This window comes from Cavia porcellus, unplaced genomic scaffold (assembly GCF_034190915.1).
Source record: "Cavia porcellus strain 051 isolate PalLab524CR breed Dunkin Hartley unplaced genomic scaffold, mCavPor4.1 scaffold_6, whole genome shotgun sequence".
In the NCBI taxonomy this organism is placed as follows: domain Eukaryota; kingdom Metazoa; phylum Chordata; class Mammalia; order Rodentia; family Caviidae; genus Cavia; species Cavia porcellus.
Genome location: NW_026947489.1, coordinates 7107146 through 7127528, shown reverse-complemented (window position 1 = coordinate 7127528; position 20383 = coordinate 7107146). Strand labels below are relative to the sequence as shown.

General features: G+C 40.0%; 1 protein-coding gene and 1 long non-coding RNA gene across 9 annotated transcripts in view; one reads left to right on the top strand and one right to left on the bottom strand.

The window, feature by feature from the left end:
- The window catches only part of Trpm1 (transient receptor potential cation channel subfamily M member 1), a 135870-nt gene that overhangs the window by 3645 nt on the left and 111842 nt on the right, over positions 1 to 20383 (bottom strand). For 4 of the 8 annotated variants that reach the window (XM_063249857.1, XM_023567460.2, XM_063249860.1 and 1 more), the window contains 4 exons: positions 18712 to 18732; positions 17927 to 18071; positions 16549 to 16751; positions 15884 to 16016 (listed from right to left, as the gene is read on the bottom strand). In XM_063249857.1, coding sequence (XP_063105927.1) covers positions 15884 to 16016; positions 16549 to 16751; positions 17927 to 18071; positions 18712 to 18732 — 502 coding nt within the window. Of the gene's footprint in view, positions 1 to 494; positions 4457 to 6019; positions 10420 to 10913; positions 11230 to 15883; positions 16017 to 16548; positions 16752 to 17926; positions 18072 to 18711; positions 18733 to 20383 lie in introns of those variants that run through there. The other 4 variants (XM_063249861.1, XM_063249862.1, XM_063249863.1 and 1 more) reach the window with 4 other exon arrangements.
- LOC134476355 (uncharacterized) lies at positions 13678 to 19381 on the top strand. The gene is made up of 2 exons (XR_010047919.1): positions 13678 to 14070; positions 15808 to 19381. It is a non-coding gene; the product is annotated as an uncharacterized LOC134476355 (long non-coding RNA).

Here is a 20383-nt window from a genome sequence, read left to right as displayed (position 1 = left end):
TGTGGATCTGGAATTCAAGAACATAGTCTGGCTCTAGCAAGCGTTGCTCTAGCTCCTTTTATTATAACTGGCACACTACACTGCCTCCAGAGTTAAAAGAAAGGTCATCGTTTGGTATTCGTGGGAGACTACACAACAAATCCACAGGCTGGGTACCAAGTTTCTTCTGTAAATGGCATCGTATTTCCAAATAACCTGTGAACATCTCCTTTTACACTTACATCATCTCTACATTACCTAATATGATATAAATAACATGCAAATAGTTGTATTTTATTGTTTAGGGAATAATGACAAAGGAAAAGCTCTGCAGATGTGTGATACAGATGCCATTTTCTTTTTCTGCAGTATTTTCAATGGGAAGTTGGTTGAATCCACAGACATGGAACCTATGGATATGGGGTGGGGTAGGGGCAACAGTGCTTGCGCTTAGCCTTTGGAGTTTTAACTATGACCGTGACCAGCAGCAATAAATGATCATAACCAAACAAATGAAAATGAAAACGAAACAAATGAAAATCTGTATTTGAGTTTCAAGGGATCTAAAAGGGCTGGAGGCGTAGCTCAGTGTTGGCACCATTGGATTTGATCCCTAGTACTGAGAAGAAGTTCTATCATATGGTTTCCTTAAGGATGATGGGTCATTAAATTATTTGAAGAATACCAGTAACTTTAAATTGCTCTATTTAGTGGTTAATGTTCCATTAATGAAGTTACATGAGAAAAGATCATTGGCAGATCATAAATATCTGGTTTCAGACAAAATTTTAAAGAACTCCTAGAAGATCAGCCTATAGCCTATGAAGCTATATGCTTGGACTAAAATCCACTGGACTAGATTTTGCCATACATTTAAAAATGTGCATCATGGATTCTTTCAATAGGTTCATGAAATTTAGCTGTGCGAGACAATGAAGTATGCCTGGGATTTAGACAGTATTGTAAAAGCTGAGTTTGTCCCGGCGATGGGCATGAGAGCCCTTGTCGGGGTGGATGGCGGTGCACTCCTGTAGGTTCCTCGCCACATGAGAGCAAACACCTCAGCCTCACGCTCTAATGCTTTGATTTCCCCCACCTGTCTTGAAGATGTGGCGTCTGTACAGTTCCTGGGCTTGAATGGCCGTCTGTTTGTAGGAGGTGTTTGCTGCCCTCACTGCAGAGCCTTAGAATCCGTCTCGGGCTCTGCGTTCTTTCCTTCTGACCCGCCAGCCCCTTTCTGATTGTCTGCACGGGGACTGCTGCTCTGCCTTCGCGTTGCAAAGCTCTGTTCCGTGCCTGAGCCCATCTCCAGCACACTGCACCTTCCCTGCCACCTCTGCAGCAGCCTGGCTGCTTCTCCCAGAGCTGCTTTTGCCAACGCTGCTGTTCTGTTGGTCGCGTTGACAGCTGCACTCTGATGTGTGGCAGGGTCCTGGCTTCTATTCTTCACTCTTTTCTGGGGAGCAAATTATTTTTATGGGTTTAGGGTGCCACATCATTTGAGCAGGAAGGGACTGGCTTCCTGGAAGTTTGCCACGAAAGAGGACCAAATGCATCATAGGGAGCAGACCTGGCTTCTTTCTTGTAAACTTTCTCATCACTGACCTGTATGTATGCAGGCTCCGAGGATTCTCTCTCCTCTTTCATGTCAGGGATCCATGGAGAAAGTTCTCGCTGAAACTTTCCATTAGTTTTGTATAAGACTTGGTGTTCTCTGTTAAGTCTAATGACTTTTGAGCCTTTCAAATCTATTATGCTTCTTGCTTCCTTTTATATTAAAACCGTATTGCCTCTATAACCATCAAACTTGAAATCCTTCAACAAACCCTAAAGTATGAGACCATGTAGCCATGCAAACTTTTAAAAATAAATAAAATAGTAAATAAAGATAATTATCTCTCTTCTCCAGTTCTCTGTAATTTTGCCTATTTTTTCCTTTACTACTTTTTCTGATAACAGCATTGCTAGCCACTCATACTTAAAAGGGAAGCTTTGAAGTCGTGGAATTCTTTGGTCTCTGCCTGCTCTCTGCCTGCACTTCCCAAACCTTTCCTCCCTCCTGCTTTTGGTTTCCAAGTTCTTTGAGAAATCTCTTCTTTTTATCTCAAATCAGCCACCTCTAGGGTCACTCCCTTCACTGTAGCTGTGGGAGAAAACTGTTCTATACTGTGGATTAGGGTAAGGAAAATCATCAAATGCTCACTTAGACCTTGTAAGCAGTTTCTGTGTGGAGACATCACATTTTAAACAGCTACATCAAGGGAAGTTGCATTGAGTTTTTATGACAGAGGCGGGGAGGGAAGTGTTTTTCAAATGGAATTTCACGAAATTTCCCCCTGGGCCAGGCCTCCTCCTACCTCCTCCTACCTTAGCCTCCCAAGTACCTGGGACCATGAGGCCACTGTTCCAGGTGTTCTCATAGATTGTGTGAAGTTAGAAAGGAGAAAAAAAGTGTTTGAATTCAACCATCTCCAAAATGATTAACAAAAAGGAGAGATGCAATAGCCATGTTCTCACAGTTGCTGAAAGCGTTTCACGAACACTGACCTATACGAGGAGTGGTTTCCACTTCGCAAGGAGAAAGACAGGCTGCCTAGGAATCAGCCTGGCCGCAGAGGCACATCTGTTTACACACTGAATGCCAGGAAAACCCGGGGAAGCCCGCTGTTTATGACGGAGCTGATAGTGAGATATGATTGATCAGCAAATGCGTTAATCTGTTTGGCTCTCTAAGTCTTCAGCTTCCCTGTCAGCACAGAGTGAGATGTTTTTCCGTCACACAGAATACAAAGGTGTTTTAGATCCAAGTGATTTGCTTATTTTTAAAATTAAAATTAATTCCTTCTTAACGAATGAAATGTTTCTAGTGTGAATGAACCAAGCGTAGTACCTGCTAAAGCACATTTTAATTGTTTCTGTTTTTGGAACTGTGAAAAGATTTGCTAAGAACCTTCATGGACAGTATATGTTTTGTGTGGATATAAAATTTCATTTCTTTAAGGTAAATAGGTAGATGTTAATACCTGGGATTATTGGGTCATCTGGCAAATGTATGCTTAACATCATAAGAAATTGCTATAGTTTTGTGTGTTTTATTTGAACTTATGATTATTTAAATCTATTTTTGTTTATGATTAGATCCATTTTCTGCATGACAGTGTCAAACACTACTTGTTAAAAAGACAATCTTTTGTTCATTGAGTTACTTTTGCACTTGTAGGGGAAAATCAATTAGTTCTCTTTGAAAAATCTGGCTCTGGACTCTTTACTTTTGTTTATTTATTTTTGGCACCAGGAATTGAACTCAGGACCTCGCACTTGCCAGGCAGGTGCTGCACCTCTGAGCTTTGTCGCTATCCTTGGACTCTTTATTTATTATGTATGGTTTTTTTATGCATCAAACCTTTCATTAATACCACGTAGCTTCTTAGGTTCTTCCTATCTTCTATTTTTTTCTGAAACATTCTACCTTTCCATTACTCTCAGAATCTCTGTTTGTTTGTTTGTTTATTTATTTATTTATTTTATTTTCAGACATGATTTTGCTATATAGTCCAAGCTGGCTTTAAACTCACAATGTAGCCCAGGCTGACCTCCAAGCACAGCAGTCCTCCTGCCTCAGCCTCCCAAGTGCTAGCATGGTGGACATGATCCACCATACCCAACAAGCATTCTTTTTATAATTTATAGTTTAAAGCCTTTGTCAGATTATGTTAACAAATGTTATCTTGGCACTGACAATTTTTGAGTCTCTTTCCCAGGGTTGAGTTGAAATTTTCTGAGTTCTTCATATTCCAAGTAATTTTGAAATTCTATGCCGATGTTTTTAATATATCATGTGACCAAATCTTCAAAGTTAGAGGCTCAGTCCTGGAGTCTTTGTTATTTTTTTTTTTTTTTGACAGGTGGATGATCAAACTGGTTGGGCTTAATCTGAGTTTCCAAAATGCTTTCATGTGAGCTGTAATTCTGATTTCACTACTGTGTTCAACGACTTTGCATTGCTTTAGAGTTGAGCCTGTATGTGTACAAGCAGTGGTCAGTCTGGGCCCTCGGCAGTGGTCTATTTATTGGCTTGCAATGCCTTTGAGATGTTCCTTCTTTTTAGATGCAGACCATTATAGTTATGTGTGTCCTCTTGAATAATGTGTTTGCTGTATTTCATAAATCTTGGTGTTTTGTATTTTCATTTCCGTCACCTAGAAGTATTTTCTAATTTCTCTTGTGATTCTTCTTTGATACTCTGATTAGTTAGGAGTAGATTGTCACACACTCATGATTTCAAGTACCTTCAGTTTTTTTAAAACTTGTCAAGACTTGTTTGGTGGCCTGTAGTATGTTGTGTCTTGGAAAATGCTGCATACGCCTGACAGGAAGCTGTATTGCTGTTGTCGAGTGCAGTGTTCATATGGTGTCTGCTAGGTTAGGCTGGCTTGTAGGAGTGTGTGAGTCTTCTATTTCCTTGATGATCTTCTGCCTAGTGAAGTGAAGTATCCAGTGAGTATTGTAGAGTGTCTATTTCTCCCTTAAATTCTGCCAGCGTTTGCTTTATATATCACAAGACTACAATCAGGTACATAGATAGTTATAACCGTCATATCTTCTGAGGAGACTGACCCTTTATCACTGTATAATGTCCCTTTTTGTCTCTATTACGGTAATTGTCTTAAAGAGTACTTACTTGTATATCAGTATAACCATTCTAACTCTCTTTTGGTTATTGTTTATGTGGAGTATATTTTTACATCTTCTTCCTTTCAAACTATTTTTTTAAACCCAAGCATAGTGGCACACAACTGTAATCCCAGCATTTGGGAAGCTGAGGCAGGAGGATCACAGTGAGTTTGAAGCCAGCCTGAGCTACATAGTGAGACTCTGTCTTAAAAAAATATGAACTGTTGTTTTTTTAAAAAAAAAATCTGAAGTAAGTTTCTGTAGACAGCATATAGCTGTACCATATTTATATATTCATTAATTGATTTATCTTCAGATGTGCTGATTCTTTAGTCTGCCTGCTCAAATCTGCTACTGAACCTCTCTAGTGAATTTCCCATTTCAGTTATTGTGCTTCATAATGCCATGAAGTCATGGACTCTAGCGCTCACCCCGAAGTGTGTGTGTGTGCGTGCGCGTATGAGTGTACGTTAGAGGCTGGTTGATGTCTGCTTCTCATCAGGATGTCTAAGGTGGCAGAATAATATGAAGATGAAAAAAGCTACTCTTAGAATAAACAGATGTGATCAAAGAACCATTTCGTTTAGTGTTCAGGATATATGACCTCATTTTGTGCCCCCCAAGTTAGTAGGGCAAAAAAATTACTTACTATGAATAATCTTTGTGCTTCCAGTGTCTTTTCACTGCACTCCAAGACACATGATCATGTAAATCCTTGATTAAAAACCCTGCCTGCTTCCCATTACACCTAAGATACCAGCCAAATTTCACTGCAGTGTTGGGTACCAAGGAAACCTCGTTAAGGAGAAACCTTGTCATCTCCATCAGTAGTTCTATTCTGGATATGACATTTGACACTTTCTCATTTTATGTCAAATGCAATGTAAATGCAGCTTCTGGTCTTTTCTTCCAATTGCACAGCAAACCTTAACCTCTCCCTATAAAGATTTCTGTTCCTTATCTACAGAGCTTTTCATGTATGCCAGGTTGGCCTACGGTTCTTGGTGCTTGTCCTGCCTCAGCCTCACAAATGCTAGAATTGTAGGTGTCCACCACTGCTCCTGGCCCCTTTCTTTCTTCTTGCCTCATCTTGTTTTTCATTCCTAAATTTGCTCAAATACCATCACAAACATACCATTATCAGTGAGGTGAAAAAATAAAATTGTTAGAACTTGAGCACCCCAAACACTACAGATCTGATGAGCCCTGTTTGAGAAAACCTGCTGCAGAACTTGCAACTGCCTTTGACATTTGTTAAGAGCCAGGTGAAAGAGGTTTGGGTGATGTCAGGGATGTCTGCCATTGCACATAAAAAGTGTTGCTATTTTGGCTGTAGATATCACACTAACATACTTTACTACATGGGTTTCGACATCTTGAAATATTTATTTTACAAAATATGCTAATACTTTCTGTTACTTCAAATCACTTGGTCACATAACTCATAACCATTTTTCTAGGGAGGCCAGTATTCAGTTAAAAGGACAGAATTTTTGGGTGATTAGTACTTTTGACATGCAAAGTATGCTTTCTTATATATGGCAACACTGATTTCTTATTAGATCTACAGCTGGCCACTTTCCTCCAATGGTTTCTGTACCCATTTTTGTATTTGACTTTCCTTGTAGATCACATGAGATAGCTCCACTGGTTTTCTCTTTCTTTTCCTACTTTTTTTTTGGGAGACAGGATCTCACTATGTAGTTTAGGTTGACCTTAAACTCTCCATGGTCCTCCTACCTCAGCCTCCCAAGTGCCGGGGCTACAGGTCGCACCACCACACCTGACCTTCCGTTAGTTTTCCATTTCACAAGCTAGGAAGCACTTATTTCACAGAAAAAAAAAAAAAAAAAAACCCTTCCATTCAAGAATACTTTAGAGCAGGGCACGGAGACCATTCTCTAAAGCCCAGATGCATGACTTCCCGCTGGCAGGGCTGCAGAACAGTCACTGAGTGCTGGCCTTCACCAGTCTTTTAGGTGGAAGGCAACTATAAACAAACAGAATCCATAAGCTATTTGGGCCCATGTTAATCATTCCCTGTCTTGGAGTACAATTTCAAAGTCCACTTGATTTATGGCACTCTTTGCCCTGCCCTTAACTGCTTCCAGTGGACTCCTAGAAAGGAGCATGGAGCCCCATTTATTTCATTCAACAGTCTTGATTAATAATCGCTGTGTCCCCTAACTCCTTTAGATTTCTCTCTTGGGTTCAGAGACTTGTAGAGGTGGTCTTTGGGCTTCTCTGTTAGAAAGATACTCTCTAATGCCCTCATCGGTTTCAAACTGTGTGTGTGTGTGTGTGTGTGTGTGTGTGTGTGTGTGTGTGTGTGTATTTCTTAAACTACGAACATGTAACAGTAAAAGAAATCACCAACAGAGTGAAAAGACAACCCATACAATGGGAAAAAATTTTAGCCAGTTGTCCCTTGGACAAAGGACTAATATCTAGAACATATAAAGAACTGAAAAAAAATCAGACTCTCCAAACTTCAAAGATCCATTCCAAGAATGGACATCTGAAGTGAATATGTACTTCTCAGATGGAGAAATACAAACAGCAAATAAATATGTGAAAGACATATTTAATCATTCAAGAGATTCAAATTGAAATAACACTGAGATTTCATCTCTCCCTGGAAAGAATGGCTGTCATCAAGAAAATGACCAATAACAAATGCTGATAGGGCTGTGGGAGAAAGGAACTCTTCTCTACTGTTGGGGGGAATGAAACCACTGTGGAAATCAGTGCAAGAATTTCTTAAAAACTAGGAATAGAGGTTCCACTTGACCCAGCTATTCCCCTTCTGGGTATCTTCTTGGGAGAATTAACAACATCGTACCACAGTGCTGTACGTATGTTCATGTTTATAGCAGCTGGTTTCTAACAGCTATATCTCAGAAACAGCCCAAATGCCTATCAGCTGAGGAACGGATAAAAAGATATGGTCTTTTATACAATGGAGTACTGCTCAATTGTAATGACTTGAGACATTTATACATGAATGGATGCAACCTGAGACCATATTCATAAGTGAAATAAATCAGACTTACATGTGTAAACACTGCATTGTCTCCTGGTATGAGGAACTGAAAGAGTAAATACAGACCAAATACAACAGATAGAGTGGATGGGAAGAAATTGTTCAAAAGGAAAGAGGAACTAGGCAGGGGAAGGAGAAATGGAAGGAAGGAAAAAGTGAAAAAACAGAAGATGGTTATATTGCTGCTTTCTCTTAGTTCATTAAAAAGAAAGGTTTGTGCTAATATTGTCTGGAGAATTTTTATGCATCTCTCTTGTGCTCTAAGTAAGTACTTTGAAGATAACAATATGCGAGATATTAACGATTGCTGTTCTCCTGTTATTTTGTTATGAACTTTTGTCTTATTTTTTCCATAAAATAAAAAATGATCCCCACAAATAAAATTAAGGATGTGTAAGATAATGGTACCATATTAAAAATGGACGTCAGGTACCTTGACTTTTTTGTCTGGTTGTTTTTATCTGAAGGAAAAATCAAACCTGTTTCTGATTAAGCGTGTTGTCAACTACAGGTTTCCTGTGAGATGGGCCTATTCTCTAGTTAAAGATGGAGTTACTCTTGCAGTTTCTCTTTGTCACATGTATGTCACCATGTGTCCTTTACAAACAATGATAATCATACTTGCAGTACAGCATAAAAATTAATTGAAATTGTATAAGTAAATGTGATGCCATCATCAAATGACACAACTGTGTGAAATAATATATCATTACAAATCTATACATTTTGACATACATACTAGGGGTATGATGTCTCTAAACCTTAAACTAGCTTAACAAAAATACATTTTCCATTAGAAGAACTACAAATAACACTTTTCATGTAATTGAAATAATAATAGACACAGCAACATGGACTATGTGTACTATGTGTGCCACTTTTCTAGTAACTAATAAGAGATTGCCTGGGCTTTGTAGAGACTCTCAGTTATTAAATGCAAGGTAAAAACTTATGCTTTCATGGTAAGAAAGCTCCATCCTTCATAAGGATGGGACTTAGATATGTGGAAGTCTGTCCTAAGCCAGTTATTAAACCTTGCTTTATGTGAAACCATCTTTTTGTGTGCAACAATCACCTTTCACCTGCAAGGCATCTCATAAATTATATGAGAACATTTCCTTAATGATAGAGTTAAATGTTCACATGAAAACATGATGTTACTAGAGCTGGGTCCAGTTCATGCAGGAAGAAACCCATGTTTCAAGATCCAACGGTATTCCACAAGTTCTAAGACTGTTCCTACCCTGTAATTTCATTCCAGATCATAAAGTTGTCTAATCCACTTTGAATTTGACATCTAGCTATTTTAATTTCCATTTACTTCCTTACACAGGCTGCCTTTTAAATTGTCAGGGTCGTGCAGTAATTACAGGGGGAACACCCAGGATAGAAACTTGTGCTGACTTACAAAGTTTTTACACGTGAAAGACTGAACAAAGACTAATAATGGAACAACAAAATTCAAGTCTTAAATCTTCTGACTTTCTCATTCTTTGCAGTAAACACACTGAATAGTGGCTGAAAGAATATTAAACTGTCTGGGATTATAGCTCTATGCTGCGTCATTTATACACACCCACACATGGCGAGACCCCAGGTTTCCTGGGTTTCTAGAACTGAAAATCTAAATCATTGGCTTTTTCTGGCAATGTTTGTGTTCCATTCAGGGAAGCTTCTATGATCAGCCACTGAGCAAAGGCTTTAATAGAATCCTATGCTCTCTCTCCCTTACTTCCAACCTAATAGTGCCGGTCCCTAAGCCTGAAGCACATGGCTCCCAGAACTCCAGAGCTGGCAAGGGTAAATGATGCCTGGGAGCAGTGCGATGTGTTTCTGCCGCTGTCTGAAAGCGTGGGCACCTTTGCGATCTCTCCACTGACCTGGCGTTAGGAGCACAGGCCTTTTCCTCTCCCTGCCTCATATGGGGCTCCTTTTTAGTCCTTGCCTTTGAACTGTAGGGTGTCACTGTTGATGGCCCTGGGAGCCACAGTGGCATGGCCCAATACAAAGTCATATTGCCTAGTTGCAGTGGGGTCAGTATTCCTGCCAAACAGTCCCTTGGTTATGCTCTTCTTGGTAGATTTACTTTAAAAGTAAACTTGCTGTACTTTTCTTCCTCTTCTTCCCCTTCTCCTTCTCCTCTTCCTCCTCCTCTTCTCCTCCTTCTCCTCCTTATTTTCTTTTCCTTCTCCTCCTTCTCCTCCTCCTCCTTCTCCTACTTCTTCTTCTTGTACTGGACCTCAAACTCAGGACCTTGCACTTGCCAGGCAGGCGCTATGCCACTGAGCTACATCCCCAGCCCCCTTTATTTCCCTTGAAGAGGACTGTTTATTCTTTTGGAGTTCAGGGGCCAGGCCCCCAACATGCTCGTCTTTTTCTCTTTGAAGTTTGGCTGCTGCCGAGACCACGGCGACCACATTGTCAGGGTCGTGCAGTAAGTTTAGTGGGGAAGCTGACCCCTTTGGGGAGCACGGCTGCAGTGACAATGCTGCCCATGACTCAGTGATGTGACCTGATGACCTGAGCCACAGTCTCTACCGCAGCTTTTGTTATTAATTAAGATGGTTTTTAAAAATTCCTATCTGCATGATGTCTGCATCTATCTCTGAAGTGGTTCTCCAAGTGAGATGAGGAACAAGAAGAGTATCATTCACAGAGCTGTTAAATGTTCAGTTCTTCATCCCGTTCCATTCTCATCTTTCAAGCAGCCGTGACTCCTGTGACTGTGGAAGATGAAAGCGTTTAGCTGGAGCCTTCCGCTCATGTCTCTACCGCGACTCCACGCTGTCTTTCCTTGTATCAGAGATATTATCCACTTTCTAACAGTGATCTCTCTTCCACTTCCTATTCTAATTACTATCTTGTTCTTCTTCTTAGGGCCTCTATTATCAGTGTCTTCTATTCCTACTTATGGGAGGAGGCTGTCAACTAAAATCTCAAACCCATGAACTGAAGCCTACTGGAAATCTAAAATGTTAACCTAGGTATACAAGTCGGACACACACACAGAATCTCAGGAAGGTTCGGTGCATAGAACCTGCTGTTACACACTTGGCTGATCTAATGGCCACAATTCCTTAAGTGCATTAAAAATATATAATGCACAGTTTGTATCCTATGTACTTTGAAATATCAGGCATAATAATAATTATGTAAATAGAGGCAAAAGATAATAAAAAGCAATGTGGAAGAATATACAACACATGTTCTAAAAATCTAGACTAATATTTTTACTATAATCAAACATTAATTTTGGTGCCACGCTTGCTTGAAGCCATGAAAAAAGGAAAACACACTGAAGAATAATTCTCTGCAAATTAAAACAGTACTGAAATTCCATCTCACCCAGAAAGAATGACTGTTATCAAGACATCAAGAAATAACAAATACTGCCATGGCTGTGGAGAAAAAGGAACCTTTCTCCACTGTTTGTGGAGTGTAGACTGGTGCAACCGTCATGGAAATCAGTGTGGAGATTCTTCAAAAACTAGGACCATCCATTCAACCTAGCTATTCCTCTTCTTGGTATCTTCCTGAAAGAATCAAAAGCATCATACCACGGTGATATATGTGCGCCCATATTTCTAGCAGCACAGTTTGTAATAGCCAGATCTTGGGAACAACTAAAATGCCCATCAACTGGTGAATGGATAAAGCACATGTATTTTTCTAATACAGTGGAGTGGGTACCACTCTGCATGAAGAAGGATAAGCTTGAGCCATTTCTACCTAAATGCCACCTTGAGGTCATGCTCTTAAGTGACATAAACTGGACAAAATGAGTAAATACTGCATTGTTTCTCTGGTATAAGAAACAGAAAGACAAAAATGTATAACAAATATTGCTAAATAGGCTGAAAATGTCAAAATGGAAAGTGATGTAGGGAAGGAAGGGGGAAAAGAAAGAAGGGAACAGGAAAAAACATAATAAGAAAAGAAGAAAAAATGGAAACAAAGCTTTTGTAAATAGGGAAAGAGGAGGAGTTGAAGGGAGGGTTGGAAAAAAAGACTCAAGTTATATTCTGCACAAGTATAAATTTCCTGAATGAATGTAATCATTACCTATGCCTATAATACCAACAAGCTTAATTAAGAGAAAAGACATAATTCTCATTATTTAAGAACAAGAGTTAGCCAGGGATTTAGCTCAGTGGCATAAGCGCCTGCTTGGCTAGTGCGAGGTTGTGAGTTCACCCCTGGCACACACATGCAAAAAAAAAAAAAAGGAAAGAAAAGAAAAATTAAATGTCCAACAAAATCAGGAAAGATTCTTTCCAACCTGATTGCTCTTGCACCAGTGTAAGGGATACTGAAACACAAAACGAACAATGTGTTTGGTGGATTTTCAGAGAGGGCCCTGAAGCTGTGATTGATATAAATAAATTATTTTCAGTTATTCATCAGGTGCAATGCAGATGGAAGATTCAGATTGACAAGCTCTGCCACGGTCAGGCGGCTGAGGTCCTCTATCAGATGTTCTCTCCCTGCCCACCTTGGCTGCCTAGTGATCTCCCTTTGAGGCATTGCCAACACCTACCCGTGTTCTGGTGTTGCTGATGTTAAGCATTTTTTGGGATTATTATGGGTAGCACAATTATTTGCATCTTGAGATTACTTCTTGTTCCTAACAGGGAAACCAATGTTTTGAACCCAGAAAGAACACAATTTATTGCTGCTTTCAGATAATATTTGAGGGAACTATCTGAAGACGGGATAGAAATTTGCATTTGAATCAGAAGACAAATCTCGAGTCATTCCTTCATTCAAAAAAAAAATCTCATTCTTGCTACAGGAAGATATAAAGAGTCTGGGAATATTGTGGTGGACGATACCCAGACACAGTGCCACTCTTCATGAAACTTAGGGCTCAAGAGTCTAAGTTTTGACCCAGTCTAAGTTATGAGGGAGTCACAGGTGTTTTCCATTAACCTGACATCTGAGCAGAGACCCAAACGATGAGCCTCACAGGAAGGAGAGGTTATCAGACAGAGAGCAGCACGTGCAAAGCCCCTGTTGCAGGCAGGACATGGTGCTTTAAGGAAGTAAGAGTAGATGAGGGGATGGAGTGCAGAGCTAGAGGAAGAAGATGGGCCAGAGTTAAGACTAGAGAGATGGCATAGATTTGGAAACCTGCGTGCAGTGAACAGGGGCCCGGAGCTGGATTAGAGACTATCCACTGCCACCTGGATTGGCGGAGGATAAATTTAGAGGGCTCCCTGGAGGGTAACTGTGGGAATGGAGGTCCTGTATGATGGAAGCTTGGTCCAGTTTACCAGGTGGTGATGGAGATGGGAAGGTGGTAGAGTGGGCATGATTTCTCTGAAAGGGAAAAGGAACAAAGGTTGATGACTGACAGTGAGGAATAAAGAGTTGCCATAATTATTTGCCACTCTCTGTCTTGCTGACCTAGCTGAAAGGTGAGACCATTTACAGAGCCCAGAGCACACAGCAAGATGTCCAAGATGGAGAGAAGTGAGAGGAGAGTGCCCCAGCAGGTCCAGGTGGGAATGCTGGGTGGGGCTGTGGGTTGAATACTCTGCTGCTCCTCTGTGTTGTGTTAACACTTAGCCATACTGCAAATCTCTTGAGGGATAAAAGGTTAAGGCTTACAAAATGTTCACAATGTACGATAAAAGTAACTGATGCAGTTGTTAGAATTTTCTGTGCCATTTTAAACATTAGGAGAAACCCATGGATTTAGCTCTGCACAAAAGGATTCCATGAACCCTCTATGGAGGAGCATGACTCTTCTTGATTTGTAAATGTCCTGTGTGAACACGTTGGTAAGACTGAGTCATGAGAATCACTGGCTCTGAAAGTAACCCGGACCACAGGAAGTCAAGGAAGGGACTCGTGATCCTAAGCAGACCTTGTCGTCTAACGGTGCAGGTGCCCCATCAAGAAGAGAGCAGAAAATCACCAACAGGCGATGCCGAGACAGAAAAAACGCATTCAGTATAGAACAAAGATGAAAGAATTAACAGAAAAGTCGGAATATTCAAAAGTCTGATTTTAAAAGTAGTAACAGGTGCCCAAGTTTAGGTGCAAACAGCTAGTTTTTGTTCCATTCTTCCCCATTAGCCCTTTCTCCCTGGCTGGCCTGGCTGAGGGGGAGGACAGCTCCCCAGACCCCTTCTCTCTGTCTTCTGTGTTCACCTGTGAGTCAGCCTCACACAAGGTCAACAAGGGGAAGTGGAAGGACAGGAATGCGATCCCATTACTCCTGGGGATCGCAGCCAAGGAAAACAGGAAGCAGCATGTTTTTATTGCCTCGTACACTTTCATTCCTGTTACGTGGGCACACAACCCCAGGAGAAAAATGCAATTCGGTAGTGACCTGATAGCCATATTGTTGAAACCTCGGTCCAAGAATGGTAAGAATCCAAACAATGCTAGGGGAAGGGAGGTGGTGGTGTGCACAAGAGCAAAACAAAAGGCAATTTCCATTGTAAATGACTGGCTGTGATTACATTCAAGTTAAGGCCCAACCAAGCAGCAGAAATTTTAGATGGCATAGCCTGTGTGGCACAGCTTATCTTAGGAAGAAACAACTTGTATATTTTAAAAGTGTTGCAATTACTATTAGAAGTCAAGTAAATGTTTTATTATAAACTTACACCTTAGGAGAATGGAGTATCGATACTAAATATTTGTGGCTGGTCGGGCCTGGTTGAATTATAAGGTGACTGGGACTAGGAGGGGAGAGGGGCCACCTTCCAGCAACATTTCCCTTCCTGTGTGTTGGGGCAGAGCCAAGGGCCTGGACATGCTCAGAGAACACTTCAAGGTGTGTCTATGAGGTCTGTTGCAATGGTTGGGGTTCTTGATTGGTGACCTCTTGCTTAAATACCTTTTCAAAGTCCTACCTTGGCTTATGTTTCTCATTATACACATGCATCTGTATTAAGAAAGCTTTAATGGTGAGTGTTTGAGGATGTAAAGATGGCCTACAATCCTCTTAAGCATTCATCCTCCCTGATCATTCTTTTACCATATTGGTAAAGTCTTTCGAACAATGAATTATCCATTATTTAAATCTTTAGCAAATACTCATTGCTTTTGTAAAGTAATAAAGGCTCTTCAAAAATCATGATTTAAAAAAAAATGCAGATAGTGAAGACTTCTTGTCTACCCTTTACAAGTTACTCTTTCTTAGCTCATGGTAAGGCAAAATCATAGCTCAGGAAACACCACTGTGTCCTCCCTCCTGGCCTGAATTCCTTTATAGAAATATCCAGTGATTCATGTGTTCATCGTGATTAAGGGTGCTTGTGTGAATTATACTGATTTTGCTAGATATCGAGAATGTAACAGTGTCTGAAAGGCAGCTCCCACCCTAATTTAGAGACTTCCACTTTGCAGAAGATGGACGCCCATCCCGTTACTCCCCTTCCTGGGTCTCTCCCTGAAGCGTTTACCTCTGCGCTGTGAGGTGGAAAGAGGTGCAGCAAGGGCCTGGCCGGGAGGGAGCTCAGACCTTGCTTGGCAAAGGGCAGAAGCACTATGTGGGGAAAAGATGGCTTTCTGCAGCTGATTGTCCTCTCTCATTAATGCAGGACATTTAGGTAAGGCCCCCACCTAGGGAGGGGGTAAGAATGGGCAAGAATTGTCGGAGTTTTTTGGAGGGGGTGGGAATATTACTGATAATGTTTCTCCTTTCTACCCGCAATAGTATTTATCACCTAGGAATTTGCACACTATATGGGGAAAACAGTAGTTAAAACTTCACGCCTGAATGCACATGAGCCATCTGAGTGATGCTGGAGGGCACTTTGGCACTGAAAGGTTCCTGCCCTAGTATAAGTTACTGTCCGGTTATGGCGGTGGTCTAACGTGGCAGAAGGCCCAAGCGGGATGCCTACCACCTCCTGCTTCTGCCTCAGCCGTAACTGCACCTCCCCTTCCTGTGTGCATGCACAGAGAATTCCAATCAGCTCCTCACTGCTCATCAATATCCGCCCCATGCACCACTTCCAATCAGAGGTCATACAACCCTCCGCCTCTCTGTGTCTGGTTGAGGGAGACAGCCCAACCACCATGGGTTGTTTGCTTCTTTCCACGTCGTCCATAAACCTGTTCGTTTTGTACTTTCTGCTTCTCTATTGCTCCAGAACGCTCTAACAGGCATCCCCCTTGGAGCGGATTGCGGGGTCCCCAGACCCTCCGACCGGGCCTTGCAGGGCGCACCTCTCACAAGTGACCCTGATGCGCTCGTCGCTGGACGACTGCTGCTCGTCCTCCTTCTCTCGGAAGTACTCCTGCACGCACTGCTCCTCGAACTCGTGCAGCCTCTTCAGCTCCTCTTCGCTGAGGAACAGCTCTGTGGAGGGAGACAAGTGTCTGCGCGTGAACACAGATCTTTGGAGGATCCCTTTAGTTACATCACTGGGAATTTCACAACCAGATTTCAGCCAAGGTCCTTTCACCACTTGTGGATGGCTTTTTGATTACTCCATTCAGTTAATATCCACCCCCCCCAAAAAAAAAGCTGTCAGATGCAGCAATCAACTCTCTAAGCGAAAGTGAAATCAAACAGTATTTTCTGGAGACTCTTTTGCACACATTTTATAAAACATTTTGAAAGGAGCTTTGGATTTTTATAAACATGCATATGTGAGGAATATTAACCCCCTCCACTTCTGAACTCCACGAGCTGGATTTCAGCACTATTAATTACTGATAAAGGGGGCAAAGCTAAAATAGGATCCATAGAAAGTAAGAAGCATTCCAAAAAGCATAGCCATTGGAGGGCTGAATTTTTCACATAAATAGCTTAGTAATGTTTACATGAAGGTATCCAATTGGAACACTGATTTTAAAATTAGCCCCAAATAGGAGAATTTTGAACCTACTCAAGCCACGATCCCGTTCTTCTTGGTCCCCTTCTCTTTTTGTCCTGCAGCGACCACTGAGACGCATAATGATTATATAGATATGGCTTAAAATGATCATCGGAGGGGGCAGAACAGGCCTGTCATGGAATGTCATAATCAGTTGATACCGCTGGAACTTCCACACTTGGTTGGATATTGATTTTACTTCAAAGAAGGTATTGCTTTAAAAAGAAAACATGTCCACAGTTAGTTACAGTATTTTTTAATTGTGATTTCCTAGAGTACTCCAATTACAATGATATTTGACATCACGAAATGGCTTTTAGACCAATTGATACTGACTCCTTGGTTACCTGATTTTTGGGGGATTTGTTTATCTGCCAATGTGTATTATCCATGCTCAGTGACATTTTATTCATATAAATAATTAAGAGCTAGGAATAGTAAATTGATAGACACTGCTTTCTTAAGAAACTACACCATAATCTATTGACTCATTTCCTGGGAGATTTTATATTGTATATATAAATGTGTGTGTCATTCAACTAAGCATTTGTAAGTGTTTAGAATTTCAACTCGGTCAAACAACTAAATGACTACTTTTTATAATGGAACTGATTAATTATTGAACTTCCTGATTGAGGAGGTGTTATTTTGGATATGAGGTAGGTATGATCTGCCTTGTTTTTGCCAACAAGAGGCAGTAAATAGAGGACTGCATAACTGCAAACACTGGGTCTTAGGAAAGCCAGTTATCGTATAGAAACTTTGGTTTTCTTATCTTTCAGCAAGGAGCTGGAACCAGGTTCTCTCTAATGGCCTGTTCAATGCTAACATTTTCATATTGCTATGAAAAATATTTTTCCCTCATACTTAGAAGCTAATTTTTTCAACATTTATTAAGCATGATCAACATAATCACATCATACAAATTGGCAATTTTTATTAGAAATTTGATTTAATAATTTAAGCGATTTCCCCCCGGCCATTTTCTTTCATATGTTATAAATAAAAAAGATATTTCATATAATGTTACAGTCATAGTGACAGGGTGTGACATTAATGTTGCTTTCTGTATCTCTAATAATGAATGAAAAACAAAAGTTTTTTGCCTTAACAGACTCTGAACAAAAATATTTTCACTAGAGTGAAATGCAGCTGTACTATTAAAATATTAACCATGATTAGGTTTAACTGTATTTCAGTGTCAACTTCTGATTTATAAATATATTAGGGATGATTAAGGTTGCATAAAAAAGACGCAAAAATTCTATCCATTTAAAAGCCTTGGGGAACGTCTCCTCACAGATGTGGTGGATGAGAGGTTTCTGAGGTTAAACCGGAAACCTGTGACACTGTGAGTAATGACCGCACGATCGTCCACCGTGACACCTACTTGAATACAGCAATCAGCAGGTTGACCAGCAGGATGTTGGCTACGAGCAGATAGCAGGCCATGAGAGCAGGCGTGAGCCAGGCGCCAGGGATGCAGGGCGGGAGCCGCTTGCCTTCCTCGTCATAGAGGTTTTCGCCACAAGGGGCTGAAAGAAAAACCTGCCTTTTTGTGCTTCCTTTGATAATGAGAGGATAACTAGCCATTATTAATATTTTTAATATGATGAAGAGCATCAGTTCTTACAAAAAGATGGTTTTTAAGATCCTTCTGTCTACACTCAGTCTTTCTTACTTTGCCATACTGGCACACATTTTCCCATTTCTTTAACGTTTTTCTCACATAAACGCTCTTAATGATTAAACAGAAACCTGCCTTTATGGTGTCTCACCAGATGGTTAGCCACGAGAAAGTTGCGATTTTTAGTTATTCAGCATTAGCTTGTGTTGTCTTCTGGTTGCTACTTTGGTGACATTTGTACATTAAATTTGAAAATAATTTTGTTCTGAAGTGCGGTTCTGAAATCCGCACTACTCTGTCAGATCAACTGTCCTGGGTCTCTGTTGGAAAAATAACCTTCTCCCTGTGCTCACTGAAATGCCACTTTGATCACAGGAGATCTATTTCCCAAAGGAAAAAAGTATGCAATGTTAAATTTATAGTCTTTTTATTTTCTGCTTGCAGTTTAAAGAAGTATAAAACAGCATAACACTTTCAGTGTGCAACTAAAGAAAAGTCTACTTAATAAACACATTATGATCTAAAAGAATTAATTCCATTCAACTTACGATTAATTTCCATGGCGTACACTGCACAGTGATTGGAAAGCAGGAATTTTGTTTGGTTTTTTAGTTGTGATGGGAGAGGAGGGAAGGAAAAGAGATGATGGTTGAGAGAAAAGTCAAACAAATGGATTAACAACATAAGGACTATTTCACTGTTGAGAAATATAAAAGCTTCAGCTTTGGATTCACAGATTCACACTCAGAAACAAAGCTCTGTTTAGAAGAATTATACGTATTGCTTATTAGTCCTTGGAAAAGTATTTCATGAGTACTTATTTTGCCATATGTCATAAGCAACAGGAAAGGTCTTTAGTTAAAAATACTGTGGAAAAGATTTGATGTTACTGGCAGATGATCATTTTAACTTACAGGCTAATAAATCAAGCATTCTGGGTATGCCAGCACAAACACCCCATCAACACAAATAGGTACAAAATCCTTACGTAATAGGTCAACAATTTTCAATTCTGACATTTAATGGTGTCACTGAACATATTATGGTTTTAAGGTTACCTTTTTATCTTCTCTCATCCGATTTAATTTTAAAAAGACAACAACAAAAATATATCTGGAGTTCAGGGACTCTTAAAGAAATCTCTCTCTCTCTCTCTCTCTCTCTCTCTCTCTATATATATATATATATATATATATATATATATATTAGGCTAATATACTCAAATCAAATTAAGTTTTTAAAAAAATTTATGGAAAAAAGGTAAAACAAAATTTCATAACAAAGTAATAAGAGAATAACAATTGTTAATATATATATTTTTTGAGACAGGGTCTCACGATGCGGTTCAGGCTGGCTTTGGGCCCACTTTGTAGTCCACACTGGTCTTGAACTCACAATGATCCTCCTGCCTCAGTCTCCCTAGTGCTGGGATTACAGGCATGCACCCATATGCTCAGTTTACATTGTAATCCTTAAAATCTTTATATTGTTACCTTTAAAATATTGCTTAAGGTACAAGATATGAGTATTAAAGTTCCACCAATCGATTTTAGCACAAACTTTTCTTTTTAATGAACTAAGAGACACGAATAGTATAACTGGGTTGCATTTTCTCCTTTTTCCTACTGACCTTTCCATTTTCACCCACCTTAACTTTTCCTTTTGAACAATTTCTTCCCATTTGCAACATCTATTGTACGTTTTAGAACTGATTTACTCTTTCAGTTTCTCACACCAGGAAGACAATATGATGTTTACACATGTGAGTCTGATTTATTTCCTTTAAGAGTATGGTCTCAAGTTGCATCCATTTACCTATAAACGTCTCAAGTTCACATTCTTTATAGCTGAGTAGTACTCCATTGTATAAAAATACCATCTCTTTTATCCATTCTTCTGTTGTTGGACATTTGGGTTATTTACAAGATTTTGCTATTATAAGTTGTGCTTCTAGAAACATGAGTACACATATATCACTGCAATATGATGACATAATTCTTCTGGGAAGATATCCAGAAGGGGAATAGCAGGGTGACATGGAATCTCTAATTCTAGTTTTTTGAGAACTCTCCACACTGGAAATCAAATTAAGTTTTTACAGTCTATTTACCAACCTACAAACACATCTAATAGTTGGCTGTGTGATGCTTATAAAAATAATGTATCAAGAGTCATGATATGAAAGCTAGAAGGAATGTAATGTGTGGAGTTGTTACCAGT